Below are 21,103 nucleotides of genomic sequence, written 5' to 3'. Positions count from 1 at the left end.
AAAAAATGCAGCACCAACTCATCTTACTGAATTTGATTTAAATAAATCCAAAAAAAGATAGCAATAAATTTCAACTGGTGAAAATCTAACTGATTCTCTCATTATTATATTTTTTCCTATAATCTGGCTAAGCTTGATGGAAAATGGAGATAATAATTGGAGGAAATGAAATAAAAACCGTACAACATCACGAAAAGACGCTATTAGTTTCAGAAGTTGAAATTAGAACAGTAAAACGACATAACTGGATGTCATCATGAATCAAATTTCGTTAAATTTTGTATTAAATAGGCTATGCTTTTGTTGAAATTTTTTATTGGGGCTCGTGAGGCTACATTAATTGCTCTGAGGGGGTAGTTGTGAAAACCCCTGGACTAGAGGCAGAGCATAATAATTATGATTGTTTCTAATTGTTAGGCAAAGTACAGATGATTGAAGATTTAAGAAGGAAAATTATGTGAAATGTGTATACTGCATATGTGAATCAACTTTTGTAAGAATACCGTTAGGTGAAGTAGTCTTTCTATGTGTTTTTTTGCACAATATGAACAAAACCATGGTTTACCACAGTGTATCAGCAACAAGAAAAAGTGGTCATTTTGAAGAAGGTATAGTTGGAGTTTTCCTACTTTTTCATCAAATACCACACAAAAATAATTTGATTTAATCAGACATTCCAAATCAAATTCAGGCTGTTTTTTCTTTAATTTCTTATACTGTACTTACAATTTATTGTAAGTAAATTTAATAGTGTAATCACAGACTTTTTTCACATAAACAAAGTATATATTATACATAGCTCTTGTAGGTCAAGGCTGATGACCACCAAATTAAAATAACTGTTTATGATTGGGTTTTTATGTTTGGTAAATTCATAACTGTTCCATGGAAAGAGATTGATAAGCTAAACATGATTTTTTCGGAACATATATAGATTAAATAGTTGAAATTGATTCATAATTAACTTAGTAGAATGTCATCTGAGGGTAAAAAGTGTTGAAACATGTTTTGTAGATACTGATATGTAGGGTCTGCTACTATTCGGTGAGTCCGATTCGGTGAGTTCCTAACCCCTAACCCTAAAACGGCAATGATAATGAGGCTACGGTACCCAATAATTTAAAAAAAAAAAATTGAAAAAAATCACCGAATAGAGATCGGACTCACCGAAACGGGCCATTCCGGATATGTAAGCCCGGTAAGTGTTCCCAAAATGTTGTAAAATTAGCCTTATTCTTGCTGATGTTGCTTGACCATGATATCTAAATTAGATTTAAACAGTTTACATCAGTTGCTGTTTACAGTGATTGACAATCAGTGTTTAATACAATACTTGATATGAACCGTAACTCATTTTACAATTGAGAACAACTTTAATTGTGTTTTTGTTGATTGCAGCATGCAAGAAAGGTGAAGTTGTTCATTCCGGTCATTTCATGATTTCATCTGTGGCAGACGATCAGGAGGACACAGAAGACATTAATCATGGACGTGATTCTCCCATTTATCATGAACATAATCGCATGATACAACTTGGCTATGATTTTTCTAAAGTTGCAAAGGAAACAAAGGTTAACTGATAGTTACAGAAACTTTTTTTGTGGTAAAAAATGTTCTGTTTTGAGACATGTACTCTCACTTACCATACTTCCAAAAGTTTTCGTTACTGACTCAGTTGACAGTTTGAAGGTTCTGCAAGTACTTGGCCTTTTAGGTTGTTACAAGGAAACTCTTCTTTGACCTGTTTAAGTGTTTAACCGAGTTTAGAACTCTTTCCATCTTAAGTTTGGCATCCAGTGTTGATAATGATGTTGACTTACATTTCATCATAACGAGCATGGAGATGTATCCTGAAAAGTGCTTTGAGAGAAATAACTTTATTTGCCAATCAGATTCCATACAGTACGGTACACAATAAACTTACATCACAATGACATACAATTCAATTAGTGTTTGACCAGATTTTACAACAAAGCTGTCCTAATAGAATTAATGGACAAGGTTTAAAGTTACTGAGGTAAAGTGTACTTTGGAAGTTGATGCGCCAAAAAAATGCTGTTTACTTTCAGAACACTTACCAATTTGGTCCACTGCCAACCAACCAGATTACGATTGATGCTTCCCTTGCAAGACTGTTTCAGTGCATGTCTCTGGCTTATCAAGGGTGTGTGGTAACTTCCAATTTCTTGTAGTTTTTATGTAGTAGGTAACTTTTAATGCTGGTTTGTAAATTTTTAACAGTTTTTGCTTTGTGATTTTGTGAGGGATATTCAGGTTATATAATCCTTTGAAGTTCAATTCAGGTTTAATACCACCAAAATACAGTACCAGCTAACCTTCCCAATATGAAAGTGCTGAATTTTTGATACCAGTCCGCCAAGAGGGAGACTAAATTAATTGTTTTGAGCTATATCACCACAAAAAACCATTTCAGAGGAAAGGTGGTATCCCCCAAGTGGAAAAACTTCAAGGGGATGAAGTTGACTGTAAAAGATAAAATTCGACTGAACAACGCAATTTGGAGAACTTGGCACATTCAATGTATGTTCACAATGAAATATATATGTTTATTTTGAAGCCCGTCGTCTTTATTATATATTTAGATTACATGTACCTGACTGTTTACCATACTTGTCAAAATAGTTTATTTTGTAAAATCGATCCTGAATAAATTATGCTAAATCATTAGATTGTTGTACAAATGCCAACATTCGATGAATGCAAATTATCCAGTCTGTTTTGACTGTGCGCATGTGGTAAGGCGTCAGAACTAGAGATGTAAAAAAACGGTTTTTTTTGTTTTTAAAAAAAACGAGCTCGTTTTTTTTGTTTTTTATCGTTTTTTTTGTTGTTTATTCGTTTTTTTGTTTTTTTTACCTATTTTTACATTAAATGTCACAATATGCAGCAATTCGGGTAAATTCATTGCAATAGCGTCTCTTTCAACAAAAAAACAGTCTCATTACTCGTATAGCTTCTTTCAAATGAGACAATATGTCTCTCAAGTCTCAACACACGAGCCATAAAGATTTCTCATCGTCTCAAATAGTAACACATATGGTTGGCACATCTTAAGTTTTGTCTGTAATTTGGTCCAGACGGTTGTTAAATGCAGTACCACACTCGTGTATAGTTTCGAAGCCACCTGGGATTTTGGTTAATGGGCATGTTACGTTAGAACCAGGTGGTCACGGTCCTGTTTCTCTACTTCACAAAGGCACTTTTCAGCAGCACACCACACCTTTTCCAGTACAACGTCAAGATATTGTTCCAGTTGATGTGCATTTGGTGCAAACTTGATGAAAATCACACAAGCGGTTCTCGAGTTACAAGTGAAATAACCTTAGCCACTAGGTGGCTTTATAGATAAGGAGCAATAGAAATACGGCCATATCTCAAGAACCGCTCAACATATTTAGATAATTTTTAGCTCTACCCCTATGTTTTTTGGGGTGGGCTATCTGTTTATGAACATTAAAACAAGTTTTGGCTACTAATTTTTGGGATAAAAAGAAATTAACCTCTTGTCGTTACGCACCAATAAAACCATGATGCGTAAATTAAAAAAATAAAAAAATTGGATAGAGGAAAGATTGATGACAAGTTTGGCAAAAGCAGTGTAGTGCTAAACTCCCAACTTTTAGCCCAAATCACATTTAAATGTAGTGAAAGATGGAAACATTTTGATGTTTTTTTATTTTCCGTGAAGAGGTTCAATACTCCTTTATGATGTCATAGTCATGTTTGTTTTCCCTTAATTACACCATTGTGCTGTCATAGACATGTTTAAAAGAAGTATGGTTGCACTTAATCCACCCAATTTGAACTAGTTTGCAGGACTCTGAGGCTTTAGCACTTTTCTGTTTTTGCCAAACTTTTCGTCAATCTTTCCTCTGCCCAATAAAAAAAATTAAAGTTTGCATCATGGTTTTATTGGTGCGTAATGACAAGAGGTCAATTTCTTTTTATCTCAAAAAGCAGTAGGCCTAGTTCTCAAATAACATAAGTTTTCATCTTTGATGTTTGTTTTGTATCTTTATCCTGCATTGCGGGAATATGGGTAAAACTTTATACTTGTCAGGAAAAATATTATATCATAAAGCATTTATTCACTATGTGAACACTGCGCAGTGCTGAAAAAACCCACTTTAAAGGGAAAATTTCTTCATTCAGGGTTGGTAGTTACTAGCAATAGTCAACATGGGTGGTGGGCATTTGAAAGGAACATTAACCTAAACCTTTTCTGACAAATGCACTAACTTTTGACAGCTAAAAATAGCAGTGATAAGATCTCTTGCATTATATGTCACAAATAATCTGCAAGAAGCATCAATGACGAAGTGTCCAAGATCTTACAACACACGAAAAGAATACTTCTGTTTCAATATTTATAAAGCATATACTGTACATCGTTGGTAAGCTATCAGTTACAAAACATATTGGCAATAGCTTGCAATAGTAAATTACCACGTCCACAAACAAGGTAAATGTGTGTAGGCTACTGAATACTGCCACCTTGTTTTGCCAAAATTTCCTCAACCCATTGAGTGTGTACAAGAATAACCAGTACCACAGTATACTAACATCATAGGCTAACTTCCATAAAAGGAAAAAGAAATTAACTCATCTACATTATGTCATGTATCAAATTGCATTAATTCAGTGTTTGTCAGGTCTACTGCCACAAACATGCCTGAGAATGAAGAAAGCGAAACAATACGTAGGACTATGCAAAAACATATGCTGCCAAACACAAAAACTTAGGAATTTCAGCACACCAATAAAACCATTTTCAGTAATTTAATGTTTTTCAAGAGCACTATAATGAAACTAAGCTGCAAATTGCAAAAAATTTGCAACTTTTTCAGAAAAATATGAAAAAAAACAAAAAAAAACAAAAAACGAGTGTTTTTTTTGGCTCAAGTTTTTTTTGAAAAAAAACGGTTCGTTTTTTTTGCATTTACATCTCTAGTCAGAACTGCCTACACCCTGAGGCTAAAATTAAATCCCTGAGTCTAGAAATATGCGCTGGAACAGAATGCTTTAACATTGTCAATAGTGCTTTCTACTTTTATTTAAAGCAACATCGCATTAGTGTTGTTTTGAAACAGATTTTTCTACAATTGAGCTTTGTTTAACTTTTTAGATGTGATGCGAAAAAGAAAAGATCAGTCCTTGATACAGTTCGCAACACCAATGGAAATTGATTACAACTCACATGCGAGGCCAGAAGTAAGCGACAATTGCAGTAAACGTGTGACTCCATGAATCATCGCGTCATTCTGTTATCATGGAGTTGCAGCATTGTTGCTGCAAAACACAAGCTAATTCATGAAAGACAACTTGGGCATTTTAAAATATGTTATAATGTCGATTTTCCTTCATTGTGAGGAATTATCCAAGATTTCCTTTGGTAAATTGCATGCATTACTTTACATCCACTTTTTAAATGCTCTTATTTGCAGCGCAACTATGATATGATCACGTAACATTATTTTTTAAGATCCTATTTTTGTGACAATTAGCAGATATTACAGCAGTATTCAGAAAGCGTCTATTGAAACATTTAGTTGAGATGAAAACGAGAAGTCGCTGTCACTGAGATCTATAAAACTACTACATACAGTATAACAACTTAAATGTAAAGTTGGGCACATGTACCTTACTAAGTTTTTCTTTGAGATATTTTATCCAATTTTTTTTTTTTAATTTTTTTAAAACTCACTTCTAACCATGCCGATTTTATCTCATATTTCTCTTCCAGGCCGTTGTAATGGAAGGAAAATATTGGAAAAGAAGAATTGAAACTGTAGTCGCAGAGTACAAGAAGTGGAGAGCTTTTTTTATGAACAAGGTTTGCTGAATGTCTTGCAAGTTTCAACCTTTGAGGGTGACCCACAGTCCCACACCCATTGCACCCTTTTATTCTGGGTATCTGGAACCACCACAACATCGCTTAGCAGTTTTCTGGCCATTTTGTTGGATTTTGCAAGTTTTTAGTGATATTTTCTTTCGTTTATAAAATATATCTTGTCTTCTTCTGGTGACTGTAAACTACGCTACCACAAGATGTTCAGAATGATAACCAGTATAATTTCCGACATTTTGTTGGTCAACACCACTGACTTTATCAAAGGCGCTAAAACAGGAAAAAATACTTGTTCAGTAGTAAAATAGCACAACACTGTGCCAGTGTTTTTGTGCTAGTATTTCATAATTCACGAGCTTTGTACTAACAATACGTTGAATATACTTTGTTATTGTTATAACATATTTCTCGAAATTGTTTATAGCAGATTACCTGTTTCTGTCCGGTTGATATGTCATGTTGTCTGACGACAGGTCGGAATAAAGCCGGTTGTCATTTCCAACATCTTGTGGTAGCCTAGTCTGCTGTCACTAGATGAAGACAAGATATATTTTATGATTGAATACCTGGTGAACAATCTTATTATTTTTTTCTTTTCATGTTATTTTTTTTCAGCTGAAGTTGTCAGACTATCCTGGGTTATGGGTATGTATTTAGGCTTTTCCTGTGTAACGTGCTGCGTAAAAGTAACCGGTTTCATTCAATTTTAAGCGGATGTATACGACTTGCTGAAACAATCAATTTCAGATTCTTCTGCTTTATTGATTTGGATTATTCATCGTTGTTTTGTATTGCAAGACTGCTTGATGGAAACAGTTTGACACTGTGGCAAGATAAATGCTGTTTAATTCAATTTGGTTTTGACAACTCAATGGACGACTAACGCATATCATTACTCTTTGCTGAATTTTTTTTTTGTTACATTTCTAATGTGAAGCTGTACTGTAAATGCGGCCAGCTTTTATAGGTTCAAGTTCTTAACCTAAGGTTAAGTCAAATCTCTTCGTATTCGAAGTTTCTTTGTTGTTTGATGTTGCCAATGCTTAACCTACACTCAAATTTGCTATTTCATTACGACGAGTTGCACACACAGCGCTTCATCGTAACGAACCATCATAATTGCTTTACTTGCAGTGGGTATCTGACAGTGCGAGCCATTCCCCCTCTAAACCAGTCACAGAGTTTGAAAAACCAAGAACTGCTGATGACGCATTTATAAACGACTTCTCTGACACCTTATTCAGCAGCTTGTCTCAACAACCAATCCAGTTTCCTAACCCAAGAGAAATAGGTGACTTTTTTAAAGATTGAGTCTGTTTATGATCTTAGAAACAGTTTATATATGTGTTGAAATTAATGGGATTTTCGGTAGTCCAGTGCTATAAAATGTAGTCGTCTGTAACATTGGATCTACGTAATGTCCAATATATTGTGCCGTGCACTTCACTTGCACAAGGGCACAGTAATTTGTTTTCAGTTTGGCACATATTCGTGCCATTGTTGATTGTATTTCCAGAGTTTTAATCTTAAATTTTTTCATCAGCAAACACTCCACTCACCTTAAACAAATTAACTGCCCATGCGGCTTTTCAACCATTGATGGTTAAACTTTTAGAAAAATTATATCTGTTCCCAGCGAAGCAAATTAGGCCTTTTTTGCATTGATTCAACGTGTTCAAAATCAATATGAAAATGATTGATTTACTGGCTGGATAAACGGCTTTTTTCATTCTAGCAATTGCATTGGCGAACTCATAATTCAATTTTTATAAAAAAAAAAATTAAATTCCTTTGCTAGCGTTCAAACACTTGTTCTGTGTGATTGCTTGCCATTCTAAATATTCGTTTTTTGCATTTATTCAACGTCTGCAGACGTTAAATCAATTTGAAAACAACCGGTTTGTTTTGTGGTTAGCAAATATTTGAAATGAACTGAGAATGGTACTTGCCTTTATTGTTTGGAAGGTAGTATGAGTTAATCTCTATATTACAGCCATGCATGCCACCAATTCCGATATGATGCAGCCCGGCTTGCTGCAATTACAACCTACCGTTGATGACTATATGGACTTTGACTCCTTTCATGGTAAACCAGGTTTTGTGTTGCTTGGTTATGCTATGCCAATATTTTTCATTGATTCAATATTTGTTTTTCATTGATGCAAATGTTTTGTCTTCAGCCTGGATCGGTAAATGCTTTTTTCAAGTTAAACGTTATCAAATGCAAGTTTGACCTTCAATACAAATTCACGCCACTTTTATCATGAATAACTTAGCTTCCATACAGCATGTAAGCACATTGTCAGCTGCGTAGCCGAGTGATGAGAACGTCAGCGCGACGTTCGAAAGGCCGTCGGTTCGACACCGCTCCAGAGCACGCGGCTGTGTCTCGGCAAAGACACTTAATGGCATGCCTAAATTAATAGTAGCTGACTCGAAGACTATATGTCCCTTCGCTCCTTCATGTTGTCTGCTGCGTTGCATCTGTGAACGCAGTGCAAGGTATGTATGTTGTTGCAATGAGCGGGAAATAAAACGTCAATATTACATACATTCGAGAGATGGTATTGTGTTGATCTTAGAAAATGTTTTACAGAATGGTTGAATCCGCCTAAAAAGCCCATGGTATCTTTTGCTGGTGCTTCTAATCAAGTCTTCCCTCCGAGTGACAACGAAATCTTTGGATCAGGCGATTTCGCCAGTATGCTCGAATCTTCCCCCATCCAGCAGCCTGCTCCTCCAGCAAAAGTACCAGATGCAACGAATAATCAGGTCAGTGTCAACCGGATTCTTTTTTTCTGAAGATCTCAGAAATTTCCCATCTCTAGCTTTAGCCACTGCTGTAGATTGATTGGCTCACTGGTATCGACCTAGTCAGCAAATCAGTCGTTTTTTACTTTGATTCAACGTCTCTTTTTGTTGAATCAATGCAAAAAGCAACTAATTTGCTTTCTGGAAATATTCAATCTTTGTTTGAACACGACCTTTTTTATTTATGCTTATTGACGACCATCACAGAATGCTTCATTTATCTTTCTCTGCTTATTGCTGAATGTTATCGAGCACGCAAGGTACCGCTCTAGACAGCACAACCCGTCATTTTTGCGTTAACTTAGTCTTAACCTCAATGTAAAAATGGCTGATTTTGCTGTTTGAAGCGTAGTTCTTGATGCTGGTACTGCTTCTCATAGACCCAAACACAGATATTAATGCAAGAGGAAATTCTGTATGAATTGGTGACTGTTTTTAGTCCAATGGTCTCAAACAGTGTTTTTGAAGTCTAATTTAGTAAGAGGATCATTAAATAGCTTGTTTTTTTTTCACTGTCTGTGTCATTGACATAGTGGCGTATTTTGACTTTGAAGCAAACACACTTTTTCTAAACACACAAGAATTTTTACATGTTGCAATTTTCCTGGCATCACTACATTGTTGTTTGTTTAACCTCTGTGAAGTATGTCTCTGATTTTAAAATGGCCGAGACTTAATCATCACTGTTGTTGCAGTCCATGGAGTTGGTGACAAACTTCGAAATGCAGGCAAAAGCACCCGAAGTTCAATTTATGAATCAACTTACCCCGTCGGGCGACTCCCCCATGTTTTCGAACTTCAACAACGTCAGCGCGCCGTCGTACCCCACCAGAAGTGAGTGTCTCGGTTTGCTTTCATGACAGTTTTCAAAATCTTTTTTGCCGAATTGTGTGGATGCAAAAAATCCCGAGTCGTGCACTTAAAACCATATGACGTAATCTGCACACATGGACACTCACTTCCTCAAGCGTTCGATTGTTACCGCGATTTGCTTTTCACAAACGACGCAGGAATACAGCAGCAATCGCCGCCAATGCAGCAAATGCCTTCGACGGCGCCAAACACTAATCAGGTTCACCTCCTTTCCCAATTCAATCAAGTGCAACAACCCAAAATGTACCCCATCAACAACGATATAATGCTCCAACAACAGCAACAGCAGCAGCAGCACCAACAAATTCCAATCAAACCGGTAGGTCTTGAGAAAATTTTTTTATTACTTTGATTAAACATTTCTAGACATGTACGTGACATCGGCAATTTCTTGTTTTTCTGTATCAGTGTACCGCAAGCGAGGTTTAGCTGGGTGTTGTTGATGAACTGTTTTGAACCTGTCTTGTCCTTTAAATAAACGAGAATCCAATAATATTTGCGTTGCTTTTCTTGATTAACGATTATCTGTGGCATAAACAACGCAATCAATATTTTCAGCATAGGCTATTTTCTTGGAAGGTGATTCAAGTGAAGCCTACCCAGACAGCAAAATCCTTCAACGTCTGCAGACGTTGAATCAATGTAAAAATGACAGATTTTGCCTGTCTGGGTGGAGGCTGCAGTTTAGCCTTGTTGTCATCATTATAACACAGAGCATCGAATTCCCATTAGCTTACTAAAGCAAATCCAACAAGTTTATACTTTTCTAAAATCACTTAATTCGTTTTCTAATCTAAAATAACTATTTGTAAATTTAATTGTAATTTTCTAAATTTAAGACGCGTTTCTTGAAAAATAGAAGTTCTGCCATAATTGGGCGTATCACAGGCACGTAGTGAGTTGAAATAAACTTATTGCTGTACTTATCCCATGAGGCTATCAAACAATCCATTGCTGAATTCTTTACAAACACAGAGTATGGATTTAACGCGCTAAGTTTTACATGCTCTGTCCTGTCCATACAAGCCATATTCTAATCAGCAAAGTTGCCGATTTACATCGTTTCAACGTCATTAGACCTTGAAACGATGCGCAATGGAAACTTTGTTGGTTTAAAAGAAGAAAATGAGAGTAAACATTGACCCAAGGCTTTTCCGATCACGAAGTCGTTGTGCTCTTGTAGATTGTGGCTGATGTAATTCTTGCGTCACTTTCGTCAGTTCGTTCACCATCTACTAGACCAGTGGTTCTCAACCGGGGGTCCGCGGACCCCTAGGGGTCCGCGAAGCAATTTCAGGGGGTCCGTGAAAGCTTCCAAATTTGCAGAATGATTGATAAGTGGCGAAATTTAAAAATTGGTTGGTTGTACTTTGTGTATTACCTTGATTTTCAAACTGTACTTCCCAACGAACTGGTGCGATGTTCTTTGAACTTTCAAAGGACGTTGCACAAAAGTTTAGTTTCCTAACTAAGAAAATATCATATAAATGAAATAGTTTTTTAATAAGGTTATGTTCAAATTAATTCTGTTGAGACAGCAGTCTATTGAACAATGCCTAACTTAGCAGCAGTCTATCACCACTCAAAGTTTTGCAATGACAAAGATTATAACGAATTAATATTGATTAGAAATGAAAAAATGGAGAAATTCTTGGTAGCGGTCGCAAAATTATATTGATTTGTGATAAAAATTTATAGAAAAACATAAAATCAACATATAGATTACTGATTTTTGATGCTTTCTGCCAACATAAAGCTCATAACATAACTTCGTCAATGTCATCAATCGTCATAAATTTGTTGCGAGTTCAGCAAATTCTTCTAAGTGTGTGGCTTCGAAATTTATGAAACATTTGATTCCATTATAAGAGAAGCGATATACCAAAATTTCAGATAAATTTCTTTTAAGGGTCCGCGACCGCTTCGAAGGTACCAAAAGGGGTCCGCCAAAACAAAAAGGTTGAGAATCAATGTACTAGACAGCAAATCAGCCGTTTTATTTACAAAACGTTGAACCAATACAAAAGAGGACTGATTAACTGGTCGATGCACCTCCCTACCCAGGTTTTAGTTGCTTGACAAGGCCACTAGAATTCCAACCGTTGCATTGCTCTGATATAGGTAGTTAGCTATTTGTTACTGTGCTGCGTGGTTGAAACAATTTTGAGAACAATAAGTGCTTCACAGTTATTGCTATAAATTGAGTGCTTTTTCTACGTCATAATAATAGGCTTGTAGCTCTTGTTGTTTTTGGACACATATCTTATCAATAATTCAAGTACACTTAACGCTAATTTCGATTCAATGCTTTTCTCATCCGTACAGTGTAACTTGATATCAAGCAGACAAGCTGTTACAGACGTGTCCGCTGTCCAATATCGCTTACAGTTACGCATTTTCTTTGAAACAACAAAATAGGCAGCTTGAAGGTTTGATTACAATGATTAGCTTGAATAGAAAATTATATTTTTTGCCTTCTGGGAAAGCGTTAAACGTAAGATTCAATTCGCGGTTTAGCAAATGTTTCGAAAATTTAACCGCTTCGTATCCTCAGTAGTAGAGTTAAAAATTCAATTTGTCAGTACCGAACTTCGGTTTTCGAAGCGTTCGCTTCACCATGAGTTTTGTTACCACATTCATTCTTTGCTCTGTGCTGTTTATTTGGACGGGCTATCGGCGATAAGTTTTTGTGACAAAACTGTCGCTGACACCCGCTTTGCCATTTCCCCTGCAGGCATAAACAACTGACAAGAATGCATCCTTGCCCAGCAATCGCTTCTGTTGCATTGCAACGTCATAATATCAGTATAAATAAGATAAATCAATAGTCCATTGGGCCTTGAGTATACCTCAAGTATAATAGTGCATTGTGAGATGTTTTTGATTGTTTACAAAACGAAGAAACTTTATTTTGATTCTAAGTTTTGAATTGCGCTTGTGTTGTACTGTAATACAGTATGCTTTTTTCATGTTGCTGCTTACTGAATTATTGCAGTGCTCTGAACTTTTCAGAACCAGTCTGGGAATGGAGTTTATGTGTCCAGCCACAACATTCCAACTCCTGTTGTGAACAACGGTCTGCAGCAGCCGTACCCTCACTCTAAACTCACCACAAACTCTACCTCGAATCGGGTCCTACACAGCCAACCTCAGGTACATTTCAAGAAAGCGTTTCCAGTTTTGCCTTGCATCCTCATCTTTAGAACGGTCAGACAACATGTGCATTGTGTGCATCGGTTGTGCATTGTGTGCATCGGTTGTGCATTGTGTGCATCGGTTGTGCATCGGTTGTGCATTGTGTGCATCGGTTGTGCATTGTGTGCATCGGTTGTTTTGCTTCATGCACAGTCCGAAAACACATGATGGTCGTGCTTGTAGCTTGGAAATATGTAAAAAAAGAAATACATTTATGTAGCTTTCAACAGCTAACACATACTATGAAACTGAAGTACTTGTTTTAATAAGGAAATGTGACGAACCATATGCGATTATTAGCTCTACAGGCTAATCTTGAAGAGCTCATCATTTCTCAGAGCTATTGCGTCGGTGTATTTTGCTGTTTCGTGAATCACGCTTTAATAAGAGTTTTGCTCCTAAAATTTTCCTTTACCAGCACAGCTAGATTTGCGAGCAATTTAGTATTACAGCATTACGCCCAGCTAGTAAAGAGTTATGTTTACAGCTGCTGTATGATCATTGATATTAGCGCTATGATATTGCAAATCATTTTTGCCGAGTATAATTGAATTGTGAATTGGATTGCTTGTGAAACTATGAGTTGAAGATACGGACAAGGAAAGTCGATTTCTTATCAAAATTACTAAGTTGAAAGATAAGGTTCAGAAGGCCGTCTTTACGGATGAACTAAAAATGTGTTTAGCTCTGGTGATTTGAGTTATTTTTGAGAAGTTGATTCTTGTCTTTTGCGTTTCCGTCACTAGGCTAGCCAAGCGTTTGTCAAGCTTAGCTGGGATTAAGTCCAGCAAGCCGGTGTTGTGATATTTTCAGGTCATCAATGCGTAAACAGAGTTTGATAAATTTGGTTTCTTTATCACATCGAACGGAGATTAGAAAAGTTTCCCTTTGACCTAGTAGCCAATGTCCACAAATGCTATGAACAAAGCGAAGGGACATGCACTCGCATGGTTTGTTTGAAGACGCAAGCCCAATAATTGCGTCCGAATGATTAATTATAAAATGCCAACCCTGGTGTCAGTGATAGAAGTGTCGTTATCGCATCTCATATAACCATTAACCAATCATGCCATTCTTGTGTTGCTGGTACATGTGTTGACGTGAAATCGCTCCAATTGTCGTATGTTTGTCAAACTTTCATTGTCAGCTGTTTGAAGCAACCTACGCCCAGAGCCACTCTCGCCAGCTAAATACAATAGGCCATCTGCTGACTTGTTTACCGCTGATATCATTTCGAAAGCACGCGATCTTGTCTCTTAACTGGTTAATTGAGTTATTAGCTTTGATCAACTGTAATTGAACCTTCCCATTCCTAAATCACCTACATTTTACAACAGGTAGAATACTTCTCCCAAAACCAAAGCCCAGTTCTGATGCAACAGAATGCCACAAACGCTGCTGTCCCACAAGCCCATCACATGCAACCACGGCAACATGCTTTGCATGGTACGTTTTTGCAAGAGGTACTTATTTTTGTTTTCTGGAAACCCGATTTTCGTTTGACCACACAACGAGCAACTTTTGAAATGAAATGAAAATTCACATTGACACCCCAAGTTTTTCTCACAAAAGGAGGGGGTGGTGTGTCAATGAATCAAGCAGTCAACCCTACGAATAGCATTCGGACGATGAACGGTCGCAACAAAGCAGTCGGTGACTTGCAGCAGCAGCAGCCTCAGCCGGTTCAACTGCAGCAGACAGGAAGTGCCGTCAATATCGGAGCCACCACCAGCAACGTTATCCTTTTGAAGCAACTCATCACAAGTAAGTTGCTTGTTAAAAATGGTTATTATTGCATTGGTTCGATGTTTAATGGCGTTCATAGAACGTTTAATGGTTTTCTTTTGGGACCTAACCACGCAATCACCACTTGAACGTAATGGTGAAGTTTTAAATAAAACATCTGCTTTCACGTTGATACAACGTCTATACATGAAGACTGGCTGCAATTCTGACAAAATTGACATGCCAAGTGCTTCGTCAAAGAGTTGTTTACCGGTGACGTGGCTAGTCCCGGTGAACCTTGCTGATTAAACAAGGCATTGGAGTCAACAACCCAGTCCCGCAAAGCAGATCTTTTTACATTGGTTCAACGCCATTTTACGTTGGATCATCATAAAAAGGACTGATTTATTGGCTGGGCTAAAATGTACTGACATTGTGGTTGTTATATCGTTGATAGATATCGTTTAAATGCCGAAGAACAACAGATCTTTTTCTTGGTCAGCTAACGGCTTCTTTTCTGTACCTTTTGTCTGCAAATATTTACAAACACTAAGCAAGATTTCTGTTCAGATACGAATACTTCCTTCGCCTCACCAAACCATCCAAGACGAATAAATAAGAATCAAGAAATCCGGTCGAAACCAGTTCAGCAGGTCATAACCAGTTTTAAATAAACAGCGTTTTGTTTTATCACATCAACATCACAGTATTTGAATTAATGGCAGCTACGAAACAACCGATTTGTTGGTCATTGGCGTTTTGCAAACATCTCTATTGTTTATTTACATTCTATCGTTTATTGACATCGTCCTACGTTGAACCTATGCAAAAAGTAACATTTCAGTGGGATTTCATTTTCTATGCAAATATTGCAGAGCTGATAAAGAGTGATAAAACTTACTACCGCCCTTGTTTCATTCAATCGTGGTAGTAATTCAAGTTATTGCTTTGTACTTTCTGTCAGGGTGTGCATTGTGCGATGAAACGGAACAGGAATTTTTCGCATTCCGCACCCTGCAAACCTTTTATTCTACACCCTGCCTTTCGCTCCGTGTTTGATATCTCTCATACTTTTGACCGTTCTCATATATAAACTAGCAATCTTTATTTGCATTGTGTCGGCTATCAATAGAAAATCTCATCTCAAATAACAAACGTTGCCCTGTAAAGATCTCAAAAAAGCTGTTTTTGCTTGCTAGAATCTTCCACTTATACCCAGTAAAATTTTTTAAACCGTACAAACTTTAGATGCCTACCCTGGGACCTCCAGTGCAGAAATCATCTCAACCTATGGTTGACATCATACCCGGTGTCTCACAAGGGTCAAAATGTGGTCTAACAACAGCTGTTGTTGAAAAGCGAAGAATCCGAGAGGAAAACCTTCCCGCTCTTAAACTACATCTGGAAGAGCCTTGGCCACAAACCAACTTTTCAGATATCTCATCTCCTGTTAAGTCTTCTTCAGTGCAAGATGTGGACATGGAACAAATGACCTTCGGTGAGAATTAGTGTAGTGACTTTTTTTAATGACGGTCTTTCATAAATTCGCGAAGGTTCGTAATGCGCTATTTTGTTTTACTAGAATCTGTCTCGCCTACCTCCCAAGATGCCGACATTTCACAGCTGGTAGGTATTTTTGTTCATTTTCAAGCAAATCCATTGCTTTGTATAGGACACTACATTACCAGCATCACTCACATTAAATATAATTAAGCAGATAAATATTTACACGAATCAACAATATATGCTTCATTGAGCAACAGCAATAGTTTGCGTCAATTGATGCTGTGACGCGGTAAATGAAAACTGTAGTTATTTTCTAGCCCCTCCCCCTTTTGTCCAGCCACGTGATTGGCCAATTATGCGATAGTTTCATTGATCTAATTTGTCAAGCTTGAACGCCAGCCCAAATTTGACTGAGGCGTTTAGTTGAACGACTTTTCCACAGCAGTCAACAGGATGATCAAGTCACGTCAAGTACAATTTAAGCCACACATGGCCAAAAATTACTCGTTCGTTTTTTTTTACTTTGGATTTTATTTTGTTGTCTCACGAAGGACGTCATGACATGCTTTTATTTTATTTGTTAATTTCTTTGTCACGTTTGGCTCGGTTAGCAACGAAGACAAATCGAATTGCGTGTGCACAATTTTCGTCAATTGCCCATATGCCATACAAGCATTTTCTGTTTTTTTTTTTTAGTTTCACAATTGCGTGAAAAATGAAAGTTTTTTTTTCTTTTTCGTATTTTTGTGCGGTTTGGTATGATAGACACAGGAATATTGTAACGAAACAGATATTTTACCCACACGCATTTTGTGGTTACTTGAAGTTGAATTCAACTGAGCCACCTCAAAGCACCAAGTTGCTGTGATTGTCCTGATGCAGCGTTGAAATTAACTTTCGTATTGCCAGGTCGCTGGTTTTTGTACCCATCAGTCCTATTTCTTTCCGTAGCCTCTGTTGAACTCTTCTGCTTATGCTGATGGTTTCCTAGCTGGCAAAATCCGTTATAAAAGATAGATTTTGCTAGCTGGTTAAGTATCTACCGAATAGATTCATGTCCGATTTCCTTACTTGCCTCGGACAATGCTGCGTTGCATAGATAACTTCGATGTAAACGGCTGGTTTTCTGGCTAGATCAAACTTCCCAGACAGCAAATCAGTCATTTTTTACATTGATTCAACGTCTGCAGTGCTCGTCCGTCTGCGGATTTGCGGTCTGGGTTGTCCGGTTTGGTAGCTACTAACTTATTCCCCGCTTAGCTTTGGCTAACTACCGCAATGCCGTCAATTCGGAGTGTGACAGGTTCACTGATGACAATTTGCATTGTAGGCGGCTCTACAACGTCGCGGATCTTTTTCAACCACGGAGCAGAAACGTCGCTTCAACATCAAGATTGGATTTGCTCGTATGCAGAAGCTGTTACCCGGTGGAAATTCGCAGAGTAATGCTAAGGTGAGTCAGCATTTCACCGCATGACGAACGTCTACGATTTGTGCTCTTTGATTGATTCAAGCGATCGAAAAGGTCTGTAAAAGTGTAATCTTTTGCGTTGGCAGCTCTAAATAACCCTTGCATGAAATCGTTGAGGCCTTTTAAAGTTTCTTTGGGATCACAAGAGTCCACTCTTTGTATGAAAAAAAAAGTTTAGAAGAGAAGGTATTATGATTTAGCTTTCATATCGACCATGTATTTTTCCAGACAAGCAAGGCCACTTTGATGGGCAAAGCTGTTCAGTACATTACAGCAATGCAAGCCGAAAGAAGGAAAATGGCCGAAGAGATCCGGAAGTTGAAGGAAGACATGGAAAGTTTACAGCTGTCAATCAAGTAAGAGATTGCTCTGTGTCAAATATCATTCATGCATTCGCAGACAGCAAATCAACCGTATTTACATTGATTTAACATCAGTAGACGTCAGACGGTTGATTTGCTGTCTGGGTTGATCGAAATTCAGTTGGTGTTAATCACTCTTTGTACAGTTTTAACCTATAGCTCTCTCTTTGTCGTGTCCAAACTTGCCCGGTAGTTGAAGATTTTGATGAAATGTACTGGACGACAAAGAAGCTAATTTTCGTGTCCACCTTCAGGCATGCCTTTAAGTGTCTTGCCAAAGACACAGTGGCATGCTCTTGAGTGGTATCGAACCGGCACTCTTTCGAGCGTTGTACTAGAGAGTAGAGATCGTACCGTTCGGTCACATAACCAACATTTCATCTTGTATTGCATTTAAGATGAGTGAACTGACAAGTCGTTTTTTTGTACTCAGCGCCTCACAGCAGCAGTTACCGGCATCCGGTGCGCCAGTGCCCAGACAGCGGTCAGAAGAAGCAAAAATCCAATTCCGGTCCTGGGCCAGACAACGAACGAGACAGGACTGGAAGTTTTACCTGTTTGGCGTCATGGTCCGTCCCTGGTTCGAATCCTACCAAAAAGAAGTTTCCGTCCGCTGTTTAGCAGAGTTCAATCAATCCGTTTTCGAATGGTTGGAAACTCACTGCTCGTTACCTGTGCTGAGGCCCAGTGAGTGATACTTTTCTATGTGCTTTTTGTTCGAGGTTTAAATTGACCGGCGATTTATCAGCAGTTGTCATCTCGTAGTTTCGTTACACTTGAACCAATACCGACTGTTTTTCATCTAAAGTAATATAAAATCCAATTCTCTCTCTCCATTTTCGTTAAAAGAAGTCCGGTCTTTTTCTCGAGACACCATGGCGACCAGTTATCTGCACCGACTTCTCCACTTCTCTCTATCATTGGCATCTTCAATTTGTAAGTTCATCTTTGTCAAGATCATTTTTCACTGTGTCTTCCGAAAAGAATCCAATGAGTTTTCCAATTTGTCGTCCTACGCTTTGTCTTGACGATGCCAGAATTTCCAACTCAAGCAATGAACCATATGCTCATTACAGGTGTCGTCCAAGCTCTACAAGTACTAAGCACAACGACGAATATTTTAACCAATCCATCCCAGCTGAGGCAACAAATAGAAGAGGCAGTGAGCGACCGCCACCAAGCCGCCAGGTCGTAAAAAATATTGTTGTAATTTCTCTTATGTCTTACCAGTGCCTCGTGTATCTGTATTAATAAAAATATTAATGGCAGGATAAAGTCTTAAAGAGCGCGTATGACACCAGACTTTTGAATAAATTTTCAATTAATAAATATGCGCCGAGCGAGCTAAATATTCTTTTTGTACATTGAAAAAGATGTTACTGCTTGAATGTATTATCTTTTCTTGCAGGCCTACCAGCTCGAAGAGCACGTAGCAAAGAGCGTAACGGTTGTGACGTAACAGCATCCACTGTCTTCAGCATTAAAATCAAACCTACGTGCGTTACTTTTATAGGTTGTGTCGTGGTTTACGCTTGTGGCCTTTAATTTGCTTTCTAAATGATGTTGTGTCAACGGCAATCCAGACAACAAAATCCGTCATTTTTACATGGATTCAACCTCTGAAGAATGACAGATTTTGCTTGAAATGTGTCAGATGTTGCAAATTTAATTCTATTCAAACCAAGATAGTGATTTGGCGACGAATTTTGACTGCGTGAAAATCGAAAAGTGAAAGCGGCCTTCAAAGGACCTTGGTTCGACGCCCACATGGAACACAATGTTTTTTTTTATCGCCGAACACGAGCTTGGAATAGATCAAAGAAACGAAAAACATTACAGGAGTACGGCCTGATAAATACACAACAAAGCTCAGGATATTGTTTGGTGTCTTTTGTGTTCGAATAATCATTGTAACAAAATACAATGGTCACTTGTAACAAGACAACGCTGCCTTGAGTGAAACGTAGCTGCCTGCAATTGATTATTATCTACTGGGGTTAAAGTTGACTTGAACTTCCAAGGTATTGGAAAGTGTTGCTTTGAAGCAAATGTTATGTGCATTTAAAAAATCAACAACAGCTGGTGTAGGTGAACTCACACCGTTCCATTCAGTTGGATCAAAATCTCATTCCACCTTCGAGCAAAGAAACTATCCAGCTAGATGAAGCTCCCGTTTATACATTGTTTTAAAACGACAACTTTGCTTAGCATGGTCTTTCACAGCTAACCCTTAACAAATATCTATCATCGATCGGTGCTTTTCCGTCTCATATTCATCTTGTGTGCTTTGCACTTCATAGTCTCACTGGCTTTTATCCTAATTGCGTTTGTTGTTGGAAATTTACAAGCAGATTTTGTTTCACGTCCTGAAGTGTGTTGCATCGTCAAGATGCTTGAAAATTTCAACAACACTGTTGTGCGACTTTTAGAGCTTTTTTCCTAAAAGTGCAGTGTAAAGTCGAAAACGCCATAATTAAATATGTAAAGATTTATGCACACCAGAACTATTGATTTTACTTTGGGGAGCCTACTTTATGTGCTCAACTGGTGTAAACATGTTTTGTAAGACCAGCTCAGAATCTTAAAACAAACGTTGTTTTTAGTGTTTTTCTGTTGATTCCAATGTCGCCTCATAGGATGAGGCAGCAAAATTCTTTCTTTTTACGTTAATTCAACATATGCAGACGTTAAATCAATGTAAAGATGGTGGATTTTGCTGGCTGGCTGGTGCTTAGATTGTCTTCTGTGTAATTCCTAAACAAAAAATCTATTAATTTTTTCTCAGATTTGCTTCTAATCATAGAATTGTTCCGTGGTTTTAAAGAAACTCTCGTCTATATTGTCTCTTCTCACAACCATCCCAGTCAACAAATCGGGCACATTTTTACATTGGTAATACAGTCCCATTTGTTGACTGATGTACTGCGCATGCTCGTACGTGTTGCTATCGTTACAAAGCTTCCCCGTTTTTTTGTGACGTCACGCTCGTAATCAGTGTTTTTCAAGCTTTTTGCTGTCATCAAACTGCTTTGGTTTTTTTCTTTTTGGTGTGACACTCACACAAAACTCGACGTATGTTTGACATTGAAAATGGTCGTATTATTCTAATCTGCGTACAACCGTAAATATTGTGAATTCTTCCTGCAAATTATCCTGCGAGAACGTTTTTGATCTTCCTTTTTTACTTTTAGTTAATCAAAAAAATTAACAAAAGTGGCAAAGATTGATTGTTGATGCATGGACCGACAGTCGTAACAGATGAGATACCTGACAAATAGCTTAGATTTTGCC

General features: G+C 37.7%; 1 protein-coding gene across 3 annotated transcripts; it reads left to right on the top strand.

Moving 5' to 3' along the window:
• The first annotated feature begins 440 nt into the window (after positions 1-440).
• LOC145784600 (MLX-interacting protein-like) lies at positions 441-21,019 on the top strand. 3 transcript variants are annotated; one of them, XM_082596458.1, is made up of 23 exons: positions 441-608; positions 1,399-1,571; positions 2,070-2,164; positions 2,435-2,541; positions 5,147-5,232; positions 5,765-5,854; positions 6,485-6,514; positions 7,004-7,160; positions 7,863-7,955; positions 8,466-8,641; positions 9,376-9,514; positions 9,691-9,872; positions 12,572-12,706; positions 14,086-14,194; positions 14,321-14,512; positions 15,044-15,126; positions 15,722-15,971; positions 16,056-16,099; positions 17,310-17,432; positions 17,679-17,806; positions 18,246-18,499; positions 18,889-19,000; positions 19,221-21,019. In XM_082596458.1, exons 1-23 carry the CDS (start codon positions 545-547, stop codon positions 19,243-19,245), a joined length of 2,847 nt encoding a protein of 948 aa, XP_082452584.1. In that variant the 5' UTR covers positions 441-544; the 3' UTR covers positions 19,246-21,019. The 3 variants fall into 3 exon arrangements, with proteins under 3 accessions (XP_082452584.1, XP_082452583.1, XP_082452585.1); XM_082596457.1 differs by having other exon boundaries at positions 12,566-12,706; XM_082596459.1 differs by lacking the exons at positions 16,056-16,099; positions 18,246-18,499; positions 18,889-19,000; positions 19,221-21,019 and having other exon boundaries at positions 12,566-12,706.
• Positions 21,020-21,103: the final 84 nt, after the last annotated feature.

Source organism: Aplidium turbinatum, chromosome 15 (genome assembly GCF_918807975.1).
Source record: "Aplidium turbinatum chromosome 15, kaAplTurb1.1, whole genome shotgun sequence".
NCBI lineage: Eukaryota > Metazoa > Chordata > Ascidiacea > Aplousobranchia > Polyclinidae > Aplidium > Aplidium turbinatum.
The sequence above is the reverse complement of the archived record's forward strand: the minus strand, read 5'-3'. Positions and strand labels throughout refer to the sequence as shown.